This window comes from Parasteatoda tepidariorum, chromosome 10 (genome assembly GCF_982258835.1).
Source record: "Parasteatoda tepidariorum strain Cologne lab strain chromosome 10, Ptep-v5.0, whole genome shotgun sequence".
In the NCBI taxonomy this organism is placed as follows: domain Eukaryota; kingdom Metazoa; phylum Arthropoda; class Arachnida; order Araneae; family Theridiidae; genus Parasteatoda; species Parasteatoda tepidariorum.
The window spans coordinates 96752629-96777343 of record NC_141764.1 but is presented as its reverse complement, the minus strand read 5'-3'; the positions used below and the strand labels follow the sequence as shown (position 1 = coordinate 96777343).

At 30.1% G+C, this 24715-nt stretch overlaps 1 protein-coding gene across 6 annotated transcripts in view; it reads right to left on the bottom strand.

The window, feature by feature from the left end:
- Positions 1–24715, bottom strand: part of LOC107448091 (rab11 family-interacting protein 4B) — a 122386-nt gene that overhangs the window by 25276 nt on the left and 72395 nt on the right. For all 6 annotated transcript variants that reach the window (XM_043046505.3, XM_071184313.2, XM_043046504.3 and 3 more), the window contains 3 exons: positions 21926–21958; positions 20880–20988; positions 9205–9308 (listed from right to left, as the gene is read on the bottom strand). In XM_043046505.3, coding sequence (XP_042902439.2) covers positions 9205–9308; positions 20880–20988; positions 21926–21958 — 246 coding nt within the window. The remainder of the gene's footprint in view (positions 1–9204; positions 9309–20879; positions 20989–21925; positions 21959–24715) is intronic.

Sequence of the window (24715 nt, the reverse complement as noted above, 5' to 3'; positions counted from 1 at the left end):
ATAAACCCTTTTTTTCTGGCATTGATATCTAGTAAACAATTTAACCTTTTGACGTACCCTTTTATATAGTTTGTTTTCCTGATTCTCTAAATACAAGCATAAAAATATATTTTGGTATTTTTTTCATTATAAAAAACAGTAACAGGTACTAAAAAATCTATTAGATAATCGGAATTGTATTTTTACTAAAATATAAAATCCAAAAAAAAAAATTTCCATTCATATTTAAAAAAATTTCAATAATAAATTTTATAAATTAATGAAATTTTAATGATAAATAACTGTTTCTCTTAGATATAAGCAACTGCAAATAAGTGCAAAGCTGAAGAAAAAAATTGTTTGGGACTGAGCCTTTGGAAGATTTTACCTTTAACGCAGAAAAATGCAGCGGTGTTTCACGATCTATTTCATAACCATAAATTATTAATAAGCAAAAGAAAATATAGTTTTTACTTATTTTGACCTAAATTAATATAAAAATTATGAAAAGTATGTTTAAAATTTCTGCGTCAAAGGGTTAAGGCAAGAAATTGTTGGGTTAGAAAATAGTGGTTTAAATTACCAGTTTGATATTAATTAGGGCTATTATTATCAAACACCTACTTTAAAAAACGAATCGATTATTTAAAATTTAATAATAATCAACAATTCAAATCAATAAAATTAAGTTAATATCAAAATTTTAGAATCACTTAAATAATTCTTTGGTTTTCATTGTTTCAATTCACGTATTCAATACAGAATTGCTTAATGCTAGTGTTGTCTACTTGATTTATGGACATACTCTTCCGACTTTAAAGGTTTTTACGAAAAAATTTTCCCAGTACTAGTGAACTGAAAAACAAATTCACTCTTCCTTTTTATTCTTTTTTTTTTTTTCAAATTCGAAAGCATTTAAGAACACTAGCAATTGGTTTTTTATTCTTTAAAATTTTCAAAATTGTGACAATTACTTTAAATCCAATTTGTGAAACAAACAATTAACTACTAATTTAAAAAGTAAAAATAACTGTGAAAAATCTTTTTTACTTGCGACAGAAATTCCGTAGCAATTAGAGAGTATATCAAAGGATTAATATTGATTTACAAAATACATTCAACTATACTCTTAACACATCACATTTATTCCTAACATATTGCAGTCGCTTGTTATTTAAGAAATTTATTAATGTAGATAAAAACCATCTACTTAAAAGCCATCAAGTTGATTAATTTATTCCGGAAAAAAAAAGTTAAATCACAATTTGAATACGAATTTTGCAAAATAAATAAACAAAAAGTGAAATGAAAAAAATAGAATAAGCAAAATTTCAAAGAGAAAGCATTTGAAGCACAAAAGAGAAAATGCTTTTTTTCTTAATGGTCCCCATTTAAGTCGACAATTGCACACCCAACAGAAAGAATCTAGTTTTGCCGCATACTTTTCGTGACTTTATGGCATGTCGCCCACACCCATCTTCTATTATTCTAGAAGGAAAAAAAAAGGAACTCAATATTAAAAAGTTCTTTCTTTGATGAGTGGGAGACGCCCGAGACACCATTGAGGACACAAAGGGCACACACTAACTCCATTTTTCTAGTTGCAAGTTCACGACATGCAAATTCCTGTGTAAATGTAATCAACATTTATGTTAACTTCATTAAAGCTGTTTTTCGAAGTTCTGTCGCCAAGAAAAATTAAAAAGCCATAATTTTAAAAATATGATCTTACCGTGAAGAATTATCTGGGTTTTAGAACAGACAAATAACTTAAATATTTTATAAGTTTCTAAACTTTTTTTTTTTTTTAAATCGCCAATTTGGCAACATTTCCCCATCTAGATGATTATTATCAAAATCACTGCCTTATTCTCAGTTTTTGCACATTTTTATGAGCCCAGGTAATGCAGCATTGGAATAAGTTTTTAAATATTAAAAAATTAGTAGACTACAAACGGTTTTCATTTTTCACAAAGCTGTGGATTTTCTTCATGGTGACGTTTCGCGCTATTTTTTAAAAAAAAAGCGCAGACAGCGCTGGCCTTAGATAGGCAAAACTTGACCTAACAGTCGAGAGTAACAGTTGCAAATTCGCAGCAATAGCATGTTATTCGCAAAAAGGCATCACTTCATAAAACGACGGAGCCTTCGAAACAGTGATCAGAGAATTTCATAAGTGCTTACATTGAATCGACGCTTTTTTAAAATTTTTCTTGGATAGACCAAATTTAGAACTGGAACAAATCTTCAACGATCAATTTAAATTTAAAAGTAAAAATACAATCTTTAAAGAAGTACACAGAATTATTTCAATTTACTGCAAAGCTTTTGCTTTGTCAATTTTATTTAAAAATTTTTGATTTTCTTTTCTAGCACTATATGAAAAGTGGGAATTTTTTCACAACTACAAAGTTACCCTCAAATCCGTTTGAAATATCCTATAATTGTTTAATGCTAACTAACGTAAATAATTTCTTTTAAAAGTGTTTTCCAAAAATTTGTGTATCATTGATGGAAATTTATTTAAAAAAAAAAGTGGAATGGTTCAAATATACAAGCGGTTTTTAGAGCTTAAAAAAAGAAGGGGAAAAAAAAAAGACGACGAAGATGAAGAAAGAGTAGGGTGTAAAATTTTATACCATTAAATATGAGTCAGGAAATTTTTAGTAATTAACATGATTTTTGAAGCTCTTTCGCCAAACCAAGGAAAATAAATAAGCTACAGTTTGTTTCAAGTACCCTACACATGAAGCAAAGCTATAACTTTAAGCTAAATATCCCATCTTCACGTTAAGAATTCTTATTGAATTATCTAGGCTTGAGAACGGAAAAAGAATGAAAATAGTTTTAAAGCTATAAAAAAAAATTTTAAAAAATCGCTGAAAAGATAAAAATTATCAAAATCAATGCTTTAATCTTATTTTTTGAAAATTTTTATGAGCCCTGATAATAAAGCATTAAAAAGTCTTTATATATTAAAAAATTAAGCCCACAAATGCTTTTCTTTTTCACAAAACCGTGGCCTTTTTATAATTGACGTTTTGCGCCACTTCCAGAATTAGCTTAGAAAGCGCTATTTAAAGATAGTCTAAACTTGACCTAATAAGCATGAGTAACTATTACAAGCTCCCAGCAATTATAAAGATAGAATATTATTCGCAAAAAATGCGAAATATTTCATGCGGAGACAGAGCCTTCGAGAAACAGACATTAGGTAATTTCTCGATTCAGCCACCACTTTTTCTCTTTCTTGGATGAAAATTTGTGAGGGTAGACGCACTCTAATGGAATATGTTAAAGAACATTTTACTTCTGCGAACAAAATGAGGAAGTGCGCTTATTAAAAACTGAAGTAATATAGTTTTCGAAATGTGAGTTTAAGAAAAAAGTTTCATGTAAATAAATACTAAAGTCGTTATTTATTGACCCACAATTGAAAGTAATGAATTTTCATTTTTTTTACGGACTTGGGCACGGTTGTGCAGAACTACGAGAAGAAAAAAAAAATGCAACAACCAAAGCAATTTTTTTTTGCGAAATAAGCACTCTAACAAATTATATATAATAAGCTCCTCTCATTAGTGGATTAAAAAGGTAGAAATGATGTTATACCCCTTTTTCTGTTTTATTAATTATTTATAAAGCAGATTATTAATTATTTATTTCTTTGAATGCATAAGAAAATTATTTTTCCCTACACTGCCAATTTATATGCAATGATCTGAAACAATATTGATAAGAGACACTTCTTTCAAAGGTGACACTTTTACACAAGACCCTTCCTTATAATTGTTTCCAGACAGGTATTTTAAAAGTTTATGGAATTTTCACTCATAACAAAACAATACACTTAACGTTTACTAAGTGAAAATCATAATATTTTTACTTGAAAATGCGGCTTTTCATTTCTTTCCCCCACAAGCTCTTTAAATATAAAAGTTTTGCTTGGTTTAATAAAGAAAATTGTTAGACACTTTTAATTACTTTATTTATTTGTAGAAGCAACACCACAGCGGTTTTATGTATAAAAAAAAATACGATAATTTTCCTTATCATATTTAAAATTAAAAACAAAAATAATCACAGCTTTGACCACAAAATAAACAGCAAAATGGAAAGGAAAAAAATTACCTATCAGGGGGGGGGGATGTGGTAATTACTAAGTAAAAAATGTAATTATTTTTTTCCACGCAATATCATTATCTGTTTTATATTTATTACCTTTTAATTTATAATAACTAAAATCTAAAATCAAACATTTGATTTTCAGATAAAGTAGCTCTTTTTATTTTTTGAGATTTAGATAATAATAATGACAACAGATGCATAACAAATAATTGATTTCAAAAGTCAATTTATTTGTGTTGTCCGGTGAATAAATGGACGTTGTATAAAACGAATTTTCGTCTGCAACTTTGTCACACTATTGACAGAAAAAGGTCAGCGAACGTCACGCTTTGAGAATTATAATCGATGCCAACACAAATGTCAGAACTTTAGATAAAGCCTATTTCCTAATATTGATTAAAAAATGTTCTGTTTTCAAATCATTAAAAGAAGTTTTTGTTAAAAGTAACTGAGCCGTTTTGTCCCATTATTTTAATTTTATTCGAATCGAACAACAATGAGAAATTTATATATTTATTTGTTAGAAGGCTGAGCTCATCCCTACCATTGATTATTTCGTAATTATTTTTGATTATTTGCGATAAAAAATTTGTAAAAACAAAAAAACTTTTTTTTTATTGCATTGACACAGTTTCAGTTCCTGACTTATTCAAATACACTTTAAAGCTAAACATTTAAAATTAAACAAACTAACATATTTTTCAAAAAATTATTATTTAATTTTTTATTGTTATAAAAACACATATGTTTTTTGCATAAGAGATTATTTAGTAATAGTGCGGAAAACTAATTTAAAAATTTTGCTTCAAAAACTTTGATTAATTATTTTATATTCATTATTTTAATGGCATATGTTGACTGGAGCGAGTTTTATTTCCGAAAGCAGTTTATTCCTATTTTTGTAAAGCAAATAAATCATTTTATTTATCAGCACTGCACCGCTAAATAACGTTCAATTTCTCAGTACTATGTTAGCAAATAGCGATTCACAATTTTCTTATTCAAGTTTTTTTTTAATGTTGCATCATTGAGTTAAGCGACTTTTTAAAAACAGTTATTATGATTTACACAAAGAGAATGGCAAATAAAATATCTGCATTATTACTTCCGAGACAAACTGGTCAAAAAAAGTAATCATTCTGAAGCTTGATGGGCTTCGAGCCGCCGCCCGGAATAGAATCTCGGTTGTTACGAATGACTGCAATAACCACTACGTCGTTAGATGGTTTTAAAGTTTTTTCTTTCTTTTTTTCAAAATAATAATGAATTAAATAAATAATAACTAAAAAAAAATAACTGCAAGAAAATAATTCAAAATTGTATATTTTTTAAAACTTATTTTTTAACGGTTTTCAACTAAAATAACCTTAAGAAGCTAAATCTTAATATATTGAATAATATCAAAATTCTTGTAAATTTCTTCTAAGAAAAGAGAAGAGAAAGACAAAATGACAACAAATGTTTTCCTTGGTTTTCTGAGTAAAATATCAACAATAAATAATAAATAAACAAAATATAACTGTTTTATTTGGATTTTTTTTTAACTTATAATATTATAATTTGAAGCCCATAAAAAAAAAACTATGCTTCTTCATTGTGTTGTCTAAAACAATAGAAAACTGTGGAGAAAAAAAAACTTCAACAACGTTCTATAATTAAATTACATAAAAAAATAAATAAAAAATAGCGCAGAATACTCAAATCTACAGCTATCACTATCGCCATATGAGAAGAATTGCAAGAAAAAAAAAAAAGGAAAGCTTTTGAAATTGCTAATTATTGTTTGAACTAATAATAATAAAAAAAAAGTTTATTTTTGTATTCAACGAAATCCTAAAACTTTATTAAATAAAAAGAACCATTTAGTAAAAAAAAAATTTTTTTTATTTTTATGAGGCAAGTAAACTAAAAGGTTTTTAAAATACTTGTGCATTCAAGCTTTAAATAGCAAATAGGTCAAGCACAACGACAGCATTCTGTGAACAATTACGATATTAAATTTAGGTTAATATTTTGAGACAAAAAACGTGAATATTCAAGGAAGAAATAAGCTGTTATGTGTATAAAATTAAATTTCTATGCATAAATAAAAAAATAATAATAAGAGGAAAGAATCGTAATTAGGAGCGGAAGAAAAATTTACGAATGGCAAAAAATTTACATTAAAGGCTAGTTGATAATCGTCCATCAATTTTTAGAGACAAAAATAGTAAAGTGTTGACAGTTTTCCCTGTACGGATACAGTGTGTAGAATTTATACAAAATATATGCAATGCAAAAAAAGATGACAAGGGAAAAATAAGAAATGTCCCCGAAACACCACTTGCACAGGTGATTATTATTGTATGACAAATAAGATAAAAATAGCGAAGGCAAGAAAGTATAATTTCAGTTTGCTCTTATAAACGGGGCTATTTTCGCTATTTTTTTTTCTTTTATTTACTCATTTTGCTTATAAATTTAGAAATGAATCGTGTGATCTTACAACGATTGGTTCAGTCAATAAAAAAAATAATTTTATTGGTTTTTGTTTAACATAATAGTTGTTTAATTGCACTAGTTCCATTAGAAACTAGATTCATTTTCGCTATATCAAAATTATAAATTATATTTATTTTTACTATACAATTTAATTAAAAGAAGTTAAATGATCAAGAGAAGTTCAAAGATATTTTTAAATTAGTATTATTATTAATAATAAACTGCCTTCCTTATCGCTGAATTTATCCAAATCTATAATCTACCAAATTTTTCTGTTCACAGATACGGAGTTTTACGTAGAGCAAAGCCACCAAAGCAAAGGCAAAGCTTGAATCGTATGCCACCATAGACCACAGCTTTAAAGAAATAGTCTACACCCATTTTAAATGTTTGTTTTGTGGTAAAAGTTAAAATAATATTCTACTACTAGTGGGCTGCGCCCCCAGCTCGCTAACGCTCGCCAACCCCCGAAAATTGCTACGCAATCTTATATGGTTTGCTTCGGAAACCAAGCTCCCTTCGCTCGCTACAAACTTAGATGCATTGCAAATGCACAAAATTCTAAGAATTCAAAACCATCATTCAAATCCATATAACAACTTTTTTTTAAAAAAAAATCTTTTTAGTAAACACTAAGTCATTAAAATAAATTTGAATTCAAATAAATGACATGTAATTCGTTAAATCTATTAGAAATGTGCTATAGTATAATTCGTGATATAAATCAAAAATCGTCAAATAAATTCGTGAAAACAAGCGCTTTCGACAAAATACTAAAATAGAGATGTATCGACAAAGACTACCCACTTCTGCCTAGCTTAACAGTATGAGATTGCCTCTCTCTAGTTATTTCATTTTCCGTTTTTAAAAGCGCTATATGTTGAGCCACCTCAGCTAGATTTGGCATGTGACATTTTTAGCTGCAACCATTGGTCGATTCGCCGTGTAAGAGAAATAGTAACGTAAACAAAACAAAGCAAACGTTGCCACCGGTGGAAAAGAAATACAGCCAAAATTTGGGAGTCACGTAAGAGAATTATATAAGATGTTAACGTTTTAGCTTACGGAATTTTGAAAAATCTCTTATTTTTCTCTTACGTAAGTTTGATATGTTTTTTCACGGGCTCATGCGTATTTCGCCAGAACTGACGCTTGCGCACCAAAAGGGCACATGCGCAATAACTTAAAATCTTATTTACCGGGGACGTTCGGAAGCTAATGTAAATTTGCGAATTCTCTCTCATGACAAAATTCAATCGTATCGTCATATAATTATAGGAGAGATTACAAATCAGTTAAATGTATCAAACACAACAATTGAAAATTATATAAACATCTTAGGCATGAAGTTCGAATTGAAAAAAATTCATCGAACACAACGAATCTATATACATTTTATGAAGCCATTTTTTATCACTAACTTTGCATGACAAACATTTTCGAATTTCCAGTAGGTTCAGTGGCGTAGTTTTAATGTATGTTAGGAGGTGATTTATCCCACACCTCCTTCGCCTACACATATATATTATAGTTAGTCCGTTCAGACTACTATGAAGACAAACCAGTTTGCGAAAGAGCCATTTAATAGAAAATCTAGCAAAAATAAAAAAAGTGGTAGGAAATTTGTTTAATTTATGAATATGATGGGTTTGTCTTATTTACTTGTCAAATAAATATATAAATGTTACCTTTTTTTACTTTTTGATTATTCGAAACATTTAGAATTATTTTTATAACAATTCGTCGTTTTCAACGACTTCTGAAAAAAAGGTGTTTTCTGAAAGATTTCATTCTCTGAGAAGAAGTTGGGCAATTTCTTTAAAATTTTCGATCGAATAAAGGGATCTGCATAACATACAGTCTCATTTAGAGAGTAATGAAGAAAATTACCAATTTCTGGCAAAAATATTTCGAAGAGAAGTTAAGAAAAAACATCTGGACACTACTTGAAGCTTTTTGGTTCAGAAAAAAAAAATTTATAATTGCAAACATGGTTTTTCGAAGCTCTGTCGCCAAAGAAAATAGAAAGCCACAGTTTAAGTGCCTCACTCTTGAAACAAAACAATGATTTTAAACTATACATAGGCTTTAGAACGGACAAATAACTTAAATATTTTAAAAATTATCAAACATTTTTAAAAATCACCAATTTGGCGACATTTTTCCACTGATATGAAAATTAACAAAATCACAACCTTATTCTCAGTTTTTGCAAATTTTCATGAGCATTGGAGTGCATGCAGCATTGAAGTAAGTTCTGAAATATTAAAAAAACTAGACCATAAATGCCTTTTATTTTTACAAAACTGTGGTTTTTTTTCCATTGCGCCATTTTCAGAATAAGAAAAGACAGCGATGCCTTTAGACTAAACCTATTCAAACAGTCATCAGTAACTGTTGCAAACAAACAGCACATTTTTCGCAACAAAAAAAAAAGAGCATCATTTCGTATGACGACGAAGCCTTCAATAAAGAATATAAATGTCAAAACCCGATTTCAAAAGTTTCAATATTTAACAACTCATTCTACCTTTTCTACTTGATTTATAGAATAGGGACCTAAATATGGCAAAAGGTCAAGGATAAAATAAAGTGAAGCAGAAAGTTGAAACTCACTTGTTCTGTAGGGCAGCATTTTCTTGCTTGACCCTATTGTACCTTTGGTCTGTATTGACTTGGTGATCTGTTAACGTTGCCACTTGACTTTGTAATTCTTGGACCTACCATAAAACAAGAACACAAATTCAGAAATTTTAATTTTTTATATGAAGTGGTTTGAAACAGTCCCGTCTGAAAATGATTCATTAAATATTGTTTTGTATCAAAATGATTGAGAGTAGAGTCTGTTTTAAAATTAATTTCACACAATTCAGATTTCATCCATACATTAGATTCATCATATTTTAATCAAATAGTATCCTTTTTATTTTCTTCAAAATTCGTAGTTTCAAATACCGAAAGAAAGCAAAGTTTATGTCGTACAAAAACACAAATTAATAGCGGAAACGAGTTTCCAAAACGATAATAGAATAAACTATTTTTAAAAATAAATACCTATTTAAAAAAGTAAAGTTTTGCTTCGTCAAAAATATATATATTATTCATTTTATTTTACTTGTTTTTTCCTGTTTGTTCTACGAGTGAACTGAGGCGTTGATGCTAAAGGAATATGAATTAATCTTCCACCCATCTTTTTCTTTATGTTTACTACTTTAAAACGACAATGTTTTGACGATTATTTATGTTTACTAATTTATTATTATTTCGAGTGATCACCCATTTTTAGCCACCAAAAGAAATAACTAAATTGATGGTGTGTTTGACTGAAGTATGTTATTATTTAGCTATTGAAAGTAGGGTAACTTTAACTTATTTAAACTCTAAGAGTGATGGAAATATAACCACTCATATTGAACTAATAATATGATTTTTAAAAATAAAAAAGCAGTAAAATTATCTCCATTAGCACCAGTAAAGCTAAAAAAAAGCCTTCACACTATGCTCAATTCATACTAGAGTTTGTCTACGGTAAGAACTCCCCTCGCCCCAAACTCTGCGACCGTCTGTTGCTATGGAAACAAGAATAGTGCATTTCAGGGAGGGTAGCTTCTCTTCCCTCGAGGGCTAACGCAATAGACCGAAGAAAAAACATTCCTTTTCTTTTTCGTTGACCCCACACCCCTACTTTAAATAGTTATACCTCGTTACCATAGTCACCGCCACGAGTCTAGACGAATGGCTAGGGGTTCTTACTTTAGACAAACTATAGTAAGAAAGGGCTTAACCTGGTGCCTAGAGAATATTTATCAGTCAGCCTCCCATAGATTAGCTCAATTCTTCAACCCTTCCATTCAACAACCATTATGGTGAGAGCCACGATGGCTCAGGGGATAGAGCGTTTGCCTTCCAATGAGGTGAACCGGGTTCGATACCGGCGATGGCTGGTCGATACGAATTCCGCATACGGCTTGCACCAATCACAGTGCTGACGTAAAATATCCTCAGTGGTAAATGAATCATGGGTTAGAGTCCCCTTGCCGTCAGGCTAACCGCGGAATGTTCACGTGGTCTTCCTCTCCATGTAACGCAAATGCGGGTTAGTTCCATCAGAAAGTCCTCCACGAAGACAAATTTCTCCCAATACTTGATCCAGGAGCTTCCTTGTCTTCTGGATGGGGTCCAAAATGACAAGGCTACGGAGTTGAACATCCGTAGACGTAAACCCAAAAATTGCAACGGCTGTTCAACGACGGTCATAAAATATAAAAATTATGTTGAAATTATTAATACTTATAATAAAGCATATAGAATATTTTGTAGAAATATCCTCCCTTGTTGAAATGGAATCATAAGTTTCACCTGTCGAAGTGAAAAATACATTTTCCGTTCACGTTAAAAGTAAATATTTTTCCAAGAGCATTTAAAACTAGAGTTCATAGTAAAGGATAGTTTATGTTATGAATTCTCAAAAATATTACATCCGCATAAAATTTGACGGGAAATCAAAAACTAGTTTATGTTAAACGATATCCGCATTAATAGAGTTCTGATTAACTTTTTTTTTTTTTTAAATTAAAGATTAGAAAAATTTCTAAAATATTCACACTAATAATTATTTCGTCGTATACAAAAACTTCTAAAGAGCAATTCATAGCTTTTTGAAATCAATAATTTTCCCTTCTATACGTCTATCATCGATGCTTTTCGAATACATTTTAAAAAATAAACTGTTTGCTAAAATTTCATACCTATTTTCTTTCAAGAAATGTCAAAATCAAATAGCCCAATCTCAACGTACACCGAAAATGGAGCGAAATTTATTAAAACAGTCTTCAATAATATAATCTAAAAATCGCTAAAAGCACTTTTTCTCTACAAGAAATAAGAAAAACCCAGCTATCCAAGGAATATCCTTCATACACGCGAGCACGTGTTTGTGCCGCTTTACGTAACCTCAATAAAGGTCGTTAAAAAAAGAGAGGGAGGAAGAAGAAGAAAAATAGATTATAGAATATCGAGAATCTTCCTAAGTGGTGCTCCCAAATTATATTGTTTTATTTTTTTGCGTGGGATTCAAACATGTAATTCACACTCATGCATGTAAGCGACGGTAATCATCAATTTAATGATACGAATTCTTTCTTCTTGCGACGCTAAAACAAAATTATTTTGGATAATAATTGAATTATAGTTGCGAGTTTTAACAATCAGTATACAGTAGAGCACCGATTAACCAGACCAAAGCCGATCCGGATAATGAAAAATACGGATAATGGGACAACTTTATAAAACGGCAATGAGAATGTTTTTAAGTAACGTCCCTTCAAACTTTTTCTAGGCTTAGGATTCGCAATTGTAATAGTGCTTGTATACATAAAATCTCATTTAAAAACTTTCAGCTGGTAATGATTAACTCTAGTAACTAGTTTCAATCCTTTCGTCGCCATCACAATTTGGCAAAATTTGTTTGAAAATGGCGATTTTTTTTCTATTTGTTTTTTTAAGGTAATTTTTATGAAGTAATTTTCTCTGTAAAATAAGTAATTTTCTCTGGTTCAGGCGAAAATTACGACATGTAGTTAAATGAATGACTCTGCCCTGTAAAACGGTCTGTGACGGGTGTAAGTGGCTGATAACATATTCTTGGCCATAGATGACGCCACTGAAAAACAAGAAGTGCACCCTCTGCCTTAAATTCGGTTGGTTGCAGGCATTTGGCAAATGGCAATAGAAACAACAATAACCACTAGGGATATTATGCACTAGCACGGTGACCGAAGCGAGACACGAGCAGTGCACGAATCGAACAGTCATCGCTGCGATTTGCAACTGGGTCACTTAATTTTAAAGTGAACGCTGTAACTTTGAACCATTCCGGCAGAAATGTACTATTTAGTTGTTCCCCATTTGGCATGTATCAGACAAAATACGTTCTTTAAAAATAAATTATATACAAAATTTAATTATTCGTAGTAGCCAATACTAATCACAATAATTAAAACAGTTCTTATCCTTCTTGGCATTGGTAAATGTCCAGTATACACTTGTGTTATATATAAAGCCTTCCTCTATCTTACTTTTTTCGGTTCCAAAATTTACAGCTATTATTTGCAGACAATATGCAAGCATTATTAAGAATGTTACGTATTTACACGTAAGTAATTTTTCACAATAACATTAAGGATTGGGAATGCTAATACTACACATATCCAATCATTTGCTTTAGATAGCTATTACTATTTCAATATCTCTAATCAAAATTGACGTAATTCGGAAAATTTAATTAATACTAAAAATCAATTTTTTTAATTTTTTAATGTTCGACCATTCATTGCGAAAGCTCCTGCGATTTAAGTTCAAATCCAGACAACCCAGTTCAAAATCGACGTTAAATCTATATTAAATAAAATTGTAGAAAACTACAATTCACTAGAATACATAAAAACAAACTAAATATAAGGAATTTTCATGAAATGGTAAAGCTCTTTGAAAATACAAAAATAGAAGCAAAATTGGCAGAAAAGAAAAAACCCTCAACTGTAAACAAATCAGAAGAGAAAAAAAAAGAGACATAATGTCAGTTTTGTTCCATTTCGGGATAATTTATTCCACTTTCGAAAGAGGCTTCCAGTGGTGAAAGTAGAGAAGAAAATTGCTTTTCCTGAAAGCGATAACCATTTTCATCATGTAGAGGCAAAAATAATCTACCACTCAGTGGGACGGGTAAAAAGCATCTCCTTGTGAGAGCAGCATGATATATCCTCATAAATCTTCAATTTTTAGTGTTTTTTCCTCTTTATCATAAACGATCCTTCCGTCATCAGTCTTGATAATATTTCAACTATCTTCTCTTCATGGTGAAACGCCAGAACGAAGAGGATACTCAAGAGCACAATGAATCTTTTATGAAATGGATGGGGAAGATTAGGAGAAAGGATAGAGAAGAGGTCCGGTAATAAAAATGATAGAGAAGTGTGAATTTAAAACCAGTTCAACCAATTTTCGAACATAAATTTGAAATTGGGCGGAAATTCTTGTTGATGTTTTCCGAAAAGGGTTAAGTTCATATTTAAAATGATTTATAAGTAGATAAAGAATTTATAAAATAATTCCACAATTTCGACAATGTCGAAATTAGTTCCACCCTAGTCACTTCATAACATCTTGATGATCTGGAATCTTGTTTTATTCATGTGACGTCCGATTCCCTTGTTATCGACATTAGTTCCTAACTACCATGACATAGCGCTTGGAAATGCATTTTACCCTGATTTGCTCCTCTCGGCTACTGTGGTTTTCTTATTCTGCTTTTTAATCTTTTTCTTTCTCTCGGCTGCTGTGGTCATTCTAGTTTTGTTTCTCATTAAAAAAAAAACAACTTTTTTTTTCATTTTTCGTTGGCAATTTTACGTTTTTTTATTTCAAGTCACTTTTAATTCTTCTCATTTAAGTCTGGCAAGTCTTGACAAAGTGCGAACATTTTTGTAGCGCTTGAAACACGTAAACTGCTATTTCCTATTTGTATATAATCGAATGCTCGATTTATAATTCGAAGCAAATGTTATTTTCTATTTGTATACATTCGAATTCGATTTCCTTAAAATTTAGAAAAATAACATTTTTACTAGACGCAATAATGAGCCATTTTTTTTAAATGCTTTCATTCATTTAGTATAATCCGGTCCTCCAAGTCCGGTGCCCGGTTTTTATAATTTATTTGATAATCAAATAAAATAGTTTGAAACTCATTCAAATGAAACATGCTAGATTTAAAATTAATCAGCAATAAAAAAAATGGATATTTCGTATCAAATGGAACTTATAGGATAAAAATTATGAGAATGTTAAACAAAAGTATTCTATCAAATTATACCTAGAAACTCATAATTGTAACCAATCAGAATATAAATTTAGAGTTGCGAACAAACCGGAAGTTGTTTAATGCTATAAAACTAAAATAAGTTTTAACTATACTTAAAGCTTTCGTCAGTTCAGTTATAGAAAGTAAATAGCGTCTTTAAAAATTATGACACAATGTTAACAAAGTGGTAATTAAAAAAAATATTTATTGTGCGTAAATTAAACTACATAAAGAATAAATACAATTATAAACTAATGGTGAAATCTAAGTAATAATCAAAATAGTTTTCTTTAAAAAAAAACACTAATTGGTACCACTTAAAAAAAACATTAATTGGAACAATTAAGATACCACTTTCATAAGTGATGAACACAGAATTATTTCGTCAAATTATTGATAAACTATCTAATTTTTTTAATAAAAAAAAAAAATTTTTTTTGATACTTCAAAAAAATAACAGAATAATAACTGAAATTTAATAATTTTAAAGGTTTGAAAAACTATGGAGTATACACGTGCCCCTATGCGACTCCACGCCTGTTAATGAGGTGCTTTTTTTCATGGGACTTTTTTCCCGATGCGTTTTTTTTGGGGGGATTTACTCTCTTAATGATATTTTTTTTTACCGTGATTCATCTATAGCGACTCTCTCGTTAGAGATAAAATCTACAGCGACTCCATTTTTAGAAACTGAGTTCATTGCGATCCATTTTTCAGAAACTGAATTTATGGAAACTCGAGTCATACGCAACACAGCAAAATTTTACAGCGACGAAGAACCCAGTTTTTTTTTTCTGGAAATAGGTGATCACGAATTACTATCAAAATAAATAACCGCGAAACTGTAATTAATTATTATTTTTAACAACTAGTAACGTTTTATTATGAAGATGATTATTAGACTTCGTTTGTTACTTAAAATATGTTAATAAAATAAGTTATGAAAGAATTTAAAGTATGTTAATTAATAATAAGGTAATTATTGCAAGTATGACTTAAGCTGCAAGAGAAAACTTTCAAAATAAAATAGCCATGTACTAATTTTAAGCAATTTACCCTTTTTTATATTTTATTTACTATTTTTTCGGTGTACACAAAAACGGAAAAAAATAAAAATTTTAAAAAAAATATTTCATCACATAGAATAATAAAATACTAAATATACAAAAATTAGTTATAAATTGAGACCTATAAATAACCGCTATCCACGTGACGAGTCAACAAAAGAAAATAACGATTTAAACATCACTTTTTCCCATCGTTTCTATTTTTATCAATCGTTTAATTATAACAGTACATCCGTGTAGAAAAACACCCTGGATGTCCAATATTGCATCCACTCAAAATTTTGATCCTACAGAATTCATCAATTTCTGGTGGAAAGATTCATGCAAAAGATTCCTTAACAATTCACACATTTCAAAGTTGTAATGTATATGTTATTGTGTCAGAAATCAAGAAAATGTCGATTTTCACCTGTGAATGTTGACAATCACATAGTCGCTTTTGTAAATGTCAAAAATATATACTAGGTCTAGTTAAGTGCGACTCCCCGATAAACCCTACACTGATGTTTTTTAAAGGCAAAGTCCAACTGCCAGGTATACTTTTGCCCGGCACTCCAAACACTGATGTTTCTCCTGATCTATCCTCGGTAGATATTAAAATATCGAATATACATAATAATATCAACGAATAAACTAATATCAAATCGGATATAATAAATATTTCGGACATTCACCAAAGCAACTAGGTGATTGTTGACATTCAACGGTGAAAGTCGACATTCTCTTGGGCCATTCACGGTACATATATACTTTAAACGCATTTTTCCTCAAAAATATTTTTAGATAAAGTCAGTATTTTTAAGTAAACTTTGTCACAGATTTATATTATTTTTATTGTTAAATTAACTTTTTATAGCCGTAGATTATTTCTAATATGAATATTTTTTTTAGAATATAACTTCATCCAAGCGAAAAAAAAAAAACTATTTTAAAATGTGATTATTAAATTGAAAGGACCTATCGATGACAGCCCTCGACTCATTAGGTTAGAAGAAAAAGTTCGGGACTTAGTTATTAGTCTACGGGATACTGGCTAATAACTGAAAATTTAAATTTTCAGAATGTATTATACATTCAACCCACTGTACGACAGCAAATGCCATAAAAAGTCTGATATTATACTCAATTCAGGTCGAATGCTGATAGTAATTTTTTGATAAATAATTTTATAAATAATGAAGGCGAACCATTACCCGTTAAAAAAATCAGTTTTTAATTTACTATAAATTCATTCCATTGTATTGCAGCAATTATCAAAAAGTCTTATTTTACCCGTTATAGAGGTCCAATATTTATTAAATTATCTAATTTAGACAATAAATATATGTGTTATAATAATTTAATTTAATTCGATAGTAAATATTTTTCTTAGTGAATAGAAGTGGTTTATCAAATTATTATTATATTTTTATCAGATCGATATTTATTACTATACAAATAGTAACACAGGAAAACCAAAAAATATACTTCAGATACGTAGACCGATTTTACTGAGAATTGGTATGCAATATTTGCATACTTAAAAGACAATAGAGAATTAATTTAAAAAAATTATAACTAAAATGAGTAAAAATACATTCAAATGACGAAAATGCCAGGGAATATTCGTTAAATTAATTCAAATTTTCTGGAATCGTAGCTATAAACATTATTTACGTTTACAGCGTTTATAAATAAATAAAAAAAATTAATAAAAAAACCGAACTAACCTTATGCGAGAGAATATATTTAAATTCGGAACTAATACACAATGCGTCTGCTAGCTGAAAATCCGTGGTGGTATCGGCATCCGGACAATAATCCAGCCAGCTGGAATCCGGCTCAAGTGTCCAGAAAGAAGTGGATCCCCATCGATTGTTGCTGGCCGACATTGAATATCCAGGAGAATAAATCCCGGCTAAAACCATCCATCAAACAACAACAACAAACGACACAGAAAGCGGGAGAAATTCGATTTGCGTGTCATAACACTGAAGAAGGTTTTGTCACCATTTTTTGCAGGAGAGAGAAAATTCTAGAAATGTTTTGAAAAGAAGAATAAAAATGACTGCTATTTAGAACAAAGCGATTCTTCGAAATGTTGGAAACGGGTGATGCGTTTAGTGGAGATGAGCATCGATATCCGCTAAATAGATTAAGGTTATCAGTCTACGTTTGAAATCATAACAATATTTTAATGTTTTAGATTTCTGCTTCAGTTTTTTCTTCTTTTAAAAAAATAATGTAAAAAAAGAAAGAAACACCGAAAATTATCGTTTCTATGACGTCAGACGGATATAATGACATTTAAATCATTCGGCAGGGAAAGATTAATAATGATTATAATCCTATTCAAATATCATAATTTGATGTGTAAAAAAAAACAAATTATTTGGTTTTAAGCTTAAAAAAAATATGCATCAAATTTGGTATAATTTGTATAATTATTACTAGTATGAAATATGCGTAAACGTTAAATATTTTTTTATTTTCCTTCGTCCACAAAATAAATTTGAATACTTCAAAAGATACATATTTAGATGGATCTAAAATCAAACTTTTTCTCTTTTGAAATATAAATTATCTCCTTAAAAAAATAATAATAATAATAAATTAAACATGACAGCGAGAGTCGCAGATTATTATTGCATGCGCAGATTATATTTCATTTTTTTTATTTTTCAAAGAATACAATAGGTTGATAAATAAGCCTCCTATTTTTAAAACTTCTCTAAACATGTTTCTAATAAATATTACGAAGCTGAAAAGAGTATGAAAGAAAGTAAAGAATATTTTTTCCTGCTAAGTTATGACAGGTTTCTACTGTATTATGGTATTAATCCCATTTAAACAACCCTAAAATTCAAATTATATTTAAACTGCAAATTTTTGCATCATTTTGAAAGACCTCGTAATTACAAAGTTTGCTACATTTATATTAGATTAAGCTTACTTCTTACTACAATAATCTCTGACCGACTGTGTTGCTGATGCAGACAAATTCGGATTTTAAAAAAAAAATTCGACATTTTTTTTTTTGCTCCGTACATTTTATTACCAGGGCTACAACATAGTATTTCCAGTGCCAATGTTACCGCGAATAACAGAAATTGGTGTTGTTGACTTCCACTTGCGAATGCTGACAATCATATAGTCGCTTTAGTAAATGTCCGAAATATATTCTAGGTCTAGTTAAGTGACCGGTGACTGAGTGGTAGCGCTTCGCACTTTCGTGCCACAGGTCCCTGGTTCGATCCTCGGGCCGGGCAAGGTTGACTCAGCCTTTCATCCCTTCAGTGGGACGATAAATAAGTACCAAGCATGCTTGGAGACTAAACACTGGGGGTTCCGCGTTCGGCTGACCACCTGACCGGAACATCTACTCCTGCACCCCAGAGCCAAAGGTCAAGAAAACTGAGATGGGCACAGTAGGCCTTGTCCCTCTATGGGCTGTCGCGCTGCTGAGTTTAGTATTTAAGTGCCACTGCCCGGTATGCCCTACATCAATGTTAAAAAACATTAAAAAGGAACATACATAAACTTTAAAAAAGGTTCAGTGCCATTGCCCGGTATACACTACACTGATGTTTAATTAAGACCAAGTGCAACAGTCTTGTATACATTTAACTGGTACTCCGAACACTAATGTTTCTCCTAATCTATTCTCAGCAGATTATTAAATGCATTTTGCCTGCCTCCCCAGCATTTTTATATAAAGTCAGTGTGTTTAACTAAACTTAGTCACACACTTATATTATTTCTAATATGAATATTTTTTTTTAAATATAACTTCATCCAAGTAAAAAAAAAAGCTTTTAAAATGTGGCCATTAAAAGAGAAGGTCCCATCAATATCAGTCCCAGACTCATTAGGCTTGATGAAAAAGTGGCGACTATGTCTAAATTTAAATTTTCAGGTCTAGTTATTAATGTATTAGACATTCATCCCATTGTATTGATACTGATGTATGATGTTTTTTTTTTTTTTTTTTTTTTTTTAACGTTCAGTACCACTGCCCGGTATGCCGATACTCCATAAACTGATGTTTCTCCTAATCTATCCTCAGCTGATACTGAAATATCAATTAAATATAATAATATCAACAATTAAATTAACATCAAATCAGAAATAATAAATACTTCGGACATTCACCGGTGAAAGTCGTCATTCTCTTGATTTCGGTCATTCAAAGTAACACCAATATTTTAAATATTTATTGCCTTTTTCCATGAGCGCACTGTACAAGTAAATAAAAAACAACACAACCGTTAAAACAACACGTATTAAAACCGTTCAGAACAAACCATCCTTGTCAAATCACCCAACCATTTAAAAACATTCTTTGTTTTGAGCAACGTAGGACAGAAAGGGTTTTTTTTTTTTTCGTCGAACTATGGTTTTCTTGGTGCCAAATGTATGTTTATTTAAAATCAACAATATACTACTTCTAATGGTGTTTCCGGAAGTTCTTTCACCTTTCGCTAAGGAAAAATAAATAATAAAAGACACAGTTTAAATGTACTTGAGGTAAAACTATTATTTAAACTATGCATTCCATTTTGCTGAACTATGGCTAAACTGCTGAACAATTTAAACGATACATTCCAAGATTATCTGGGCTTTGGATCTGACAAATAACTAAAGATTTCAAAAGTTATTACACTTTTTAAAAATCACCAAATTTGGCGATAATTTTTTCATCGATAAATAAAAATTATCGGACTCCATGAATGCTTTTAAATTTTCTCACTTTTTCAAGGGCCCAGATAATGCGGTGTTATACTTTATAACCGTCGTTGAACAGCTGACTCAATTTTTTGGGTTTACGACTACTAATGCTCAATTCCACAGCCTTGTCATTTTGAACCCAATCCAAAAGACAAGGGAACTCCTTATCAAGTATTGAAAGAAAGCCTTTGTGGAAGGCATTTTGATGGAACTAACCCGCATTTGAGTTACATGGAGAGGAAAATCACAATAACCTCTCTCAGTTAGTTTGACGGCAAGCCATGATCCGTCTACCACTAAGGATATGTTTACGTCAGTACTATGATAGGTGCGCAATTTATATCGACCAGCCATCGCTGGGATTCCAACCCGGGTCAAGTTATTGGAAGGCGAACGCTCTGTAACCTGAGCCACCACGGCTCATAGTAACTTTTTAAATATTAAAACGCTTTTCATTTTCACAAAACTGGGGCTTTTCTTTGCATTGATGTTTTGCGCCATTTTGAGAATAAGTACAGAGGGTGCTGGCTAAAGATAGGCTAAACCCAACCTGACAGTCATGAATTTAACTATTGCGAACTCGCAGCACTTGTGAATTATATTCGCAATAAAACAAAAACGTTATTTCGTGTGATACACCAGAGATGGCGACTCACCTTCTGGTTGAGATCTATAACATCATCTTCAATTGACATAGGAACATCCAAGGGATACATCTCATCGGAGCTTTGAGAATTTCGACGACTGCCACTTCGGTGAAGCTGACTAGAAAAAACAATAAAATTGCAAACTAATTTTATAAATCACAAATTATTAGAATGAATTTCTTCGCGATTCTCACCTCAAGTCTCTTACTGACTCTAGCTGCCAAAGATCACACAAATGTGATCTCAAAGCAGTGTTTTCATTTTACATCACATTTCGTATTAGTATGTATACCTACTCTTCAGTACTTATAATCTCGGAATTTGCGGGTCTGGGAAAGCGTTTCTCTCCCTATCCTCAAGGCCCTATTAATATATAGATATATATATTTATAGTGCCTGAAAAGAGACCTTTATAACTCTTCATTCTTCGCCTATTTCAAATTTTTAATACTCTTAATTTTTCTGACTCTTATGGGTTCTAAAATAAGTTTTTATTTTAAGGTTTAACATTAATTAAATTTCAAAATTTAATTGGTAACTGTACAAAAAAGTTACCTCAAACCTTCACATCTTAGATTCACAGATTCAATCTACACTTAAGTTTGTCTTATTTAGATACCCCTCCCCCCACCTAATTAAGGCCCTAAGAGGGCAGGGCACAGGGAAATTTTTTTGATGAAATATTTGTTTTTTCTTATCAAAATTTATTGGAATGGAAATTGTTGCGGAAAGTTTTGTCTTGTAGAACAAAGCAAGATTTTTAATCATTTTTCTAGATATATATGTAACTAGTAGTTTAATCTTTTCGTTGACAGAAATTAATTTGATGTTTCATAAAACAGAATATTGATGATAGATAATTTTTAAATAATATCAGCTCCTTTTATAACAATTTTATCAAACTCATATAACATTTTACCCTCGATAATAATACACAGTTTATACTATAATATAGTTTATAATTTTCTAATTGATTATTATTGATAAGAACTTTTTCGCTCATCTTATATTATGGTCTATAAATTTTAAAATGTAATAAATAAATAAATACTTACTTAGCTAATGCACTAGTTGAGAGCCTCTTACAACTAAAACGAAAAAAGAAAGAAAAAAAAGCGTAAATAAAGATATCATAAGGGTCAGCATCTCACTACAAATATTGTATAAATAAAAGGTAAAGTAAAAGACCATTTTATTCAGATTTAAAATGTAGTTTTTTTCCAGTTAGACTGTCAATTTACAAAAATTCATAACATAAAAACGGTTAAGGTTATTAAAAAAATGCAACTAATTTGTATAATAAGGTATGGATGTTAAAGTGAATGTCAACAATCACATAGTCGCTTTAGTAAATGTCCGAAATATTTTTTATAACCGATTTGATATTAATTTATTTGTTGATATTATCATATTTATTCGATATTTTAATATCTGCCGAGGATAGATTAGGAGAAACATCAGTGTTTGGAGTACCGGTTAAATGCATACCGAGCAGTGGCATTAAAAAAACATCAGTGTAGGGCATACCGGGCAGTGGCACATAACTAGACCAGTATATATGTCGGATATTTACCAAAGCGAACTATGTGATTGTCAACATAGTGGTGGAAGTCAACAACGACCAATTTTGGTCATCCACACTAACATATACTTTCCATCCTTGGTTCCTGCTTTTAGTTTTTTTTTTCTTTTTAAGCTTTCTTTTTTAACAAAAAAATCGTCAGTTTAATTAAGAATTTTATATAAATGAAACCTATAAATATAAATTCGATAAATATTTTGTGATAAAAGAGATAGTTAACCTCTGTTTTCCGCCATTTGTCAAACACAACAGCCCTGTTACGATTAGCAACAGCACAGTTGTGTTCTTATTGCAATGCTATTTCAGACTTATTTAATTAGTTTGGAAGAAGAAAAAAAAAGTATTCCTAGGATACATTTTATTCCTTCACCAATTCTTTAGCATGTTTATCAATATTCCAATAATTTTCGAAGGTATCAACAAGAGTGCAAAGTCACCTGGGCATAATATAATAAATCCGGGCTGCCAACTTTCTACGCTTCGTGGGAGAATTTTTTTTAGTGGCAGCAAATTTTAAGTTTTACTGTATGATATTTTGTTAAGTAAATTTGGTTAAAATTATTTTCCACAACACTACACGTGAATGGTTCAAAAATTTATGTCTTAAACCACTCTGATCCAGTACTCGTGTGGTAAAGTTTTTAAATGTTAGCAAAATTAACCAAAATACTGGAAGATTTTTCGACTGTTTACCACACTATAAACAAACATTTTGAAAAAATAGTTGCTTATGTATGTAATATGTAAAAAAACTTCTTAACATAGTTTTTAAATTATTTACCAATAAAATAAACAAACAAACATCTACTTGTTATCAATAGTAAAATAACCAAACAACAAAACAAACGTAAAGTTTATTTATATTATGTGTTATAGAGCGTGAAATCTTACCAGTAATTCTAATTCACCATATTTATAAATGAAATAATAGCAAAGTTAACAACAATTCAAAATAAAAAGTAGGAAGATTATGATAAAAATTTCTATTAAAACACATTTTCACAGTTGAATATTTAGCAGAAATATTTTTCCCTACTTATTTATTTATGTTAAATTGACTTAAAAATTATGAAAACAAATGTTCAAATACCGGTGAAGCTATGTGATTCAAAAACTGTAATTTGACAATTTACGTAATGCAAAAATATTCTACTTTAAGAAGAAAAAAAATTTTAATAAAAATTAAGGTTTTAAACAAGAATTTTATATGAAATTTTCATATTTTAACCACACAAAAAATAGAGATATCTACTATTTTGGGAATTCGGAAAAAGGCACAGATATTTAAAGTCCCACTGAAAATTACATGACATGTATGCTATCAGAACAAAACTGAAACTTTATTTTATTAACAGAATCTTTTATTTAAACTTCATTTATTAACAGCTTACTCAGATACTAAGTTTTTATTAATAAACAGTTAAGACTCTAAAACAAGCGTTGAAAAATACCCCTGAAAAAAAATAAAGAAAAATCATAATTAAAATAAAGGCAAAAGAAGAAGTTAACAATAACCTTTGAAGACCTTGAAATGTCCTACAGACCTTAAAACATGTTTTATTTATTTATTTATTATATCTCGATTCTAAACAAGAAGATACATCAGATGATGATCGCTTTCAAAGTTAGCCAACTGATGCAGAAAGGTCAGTGAGGGACAAAGTAACTGACCCATCTTGATATGCCTTCTTCTTTTAATGCAAAGAAAGTAGATTGAACTCATAGAGGGGACGAAAACCCTTTACTTACTATCTTTTTTTCTTCCTCTTTAAATTTAAACGGTATTTTATATTTAGAGCCCGGATTTTATTTATTAGAGCTCAGAACCGAAAAAACCCTTGAAAATACATACCTCTAAAAAATTCGCTTTAAAATAGCAAAACATGTCCTTACAATATCAAAAAATGCACTTAAAATAAAATAAAAAAACTGGTATGAAATGTAAAAATATTGTTCTTAGATTCAATACTCCCAATATTTGATCCAGGATCTTCTGGATTGGGCTAATAATTAAAAGTTTGCGGAATTGACCATGGATAATCGTTAACTCAAAATTGGGTCGGCTGTTCAACGACAGTTATAAAATAGCATAAAAAAAAAATCATCAATGTAGTTTTTGCGCAGTGTGGATTCGTCAGCCATAACATGGCAAAAGTGTCTGTAAAAAACTGATACAATTTGGAATTATTCTATTTTCTAGAGGAACAATATTTTAAAGCTGTAATGCATTAAAATAGTAACACTCAGTTGAAACGTAAGTTTT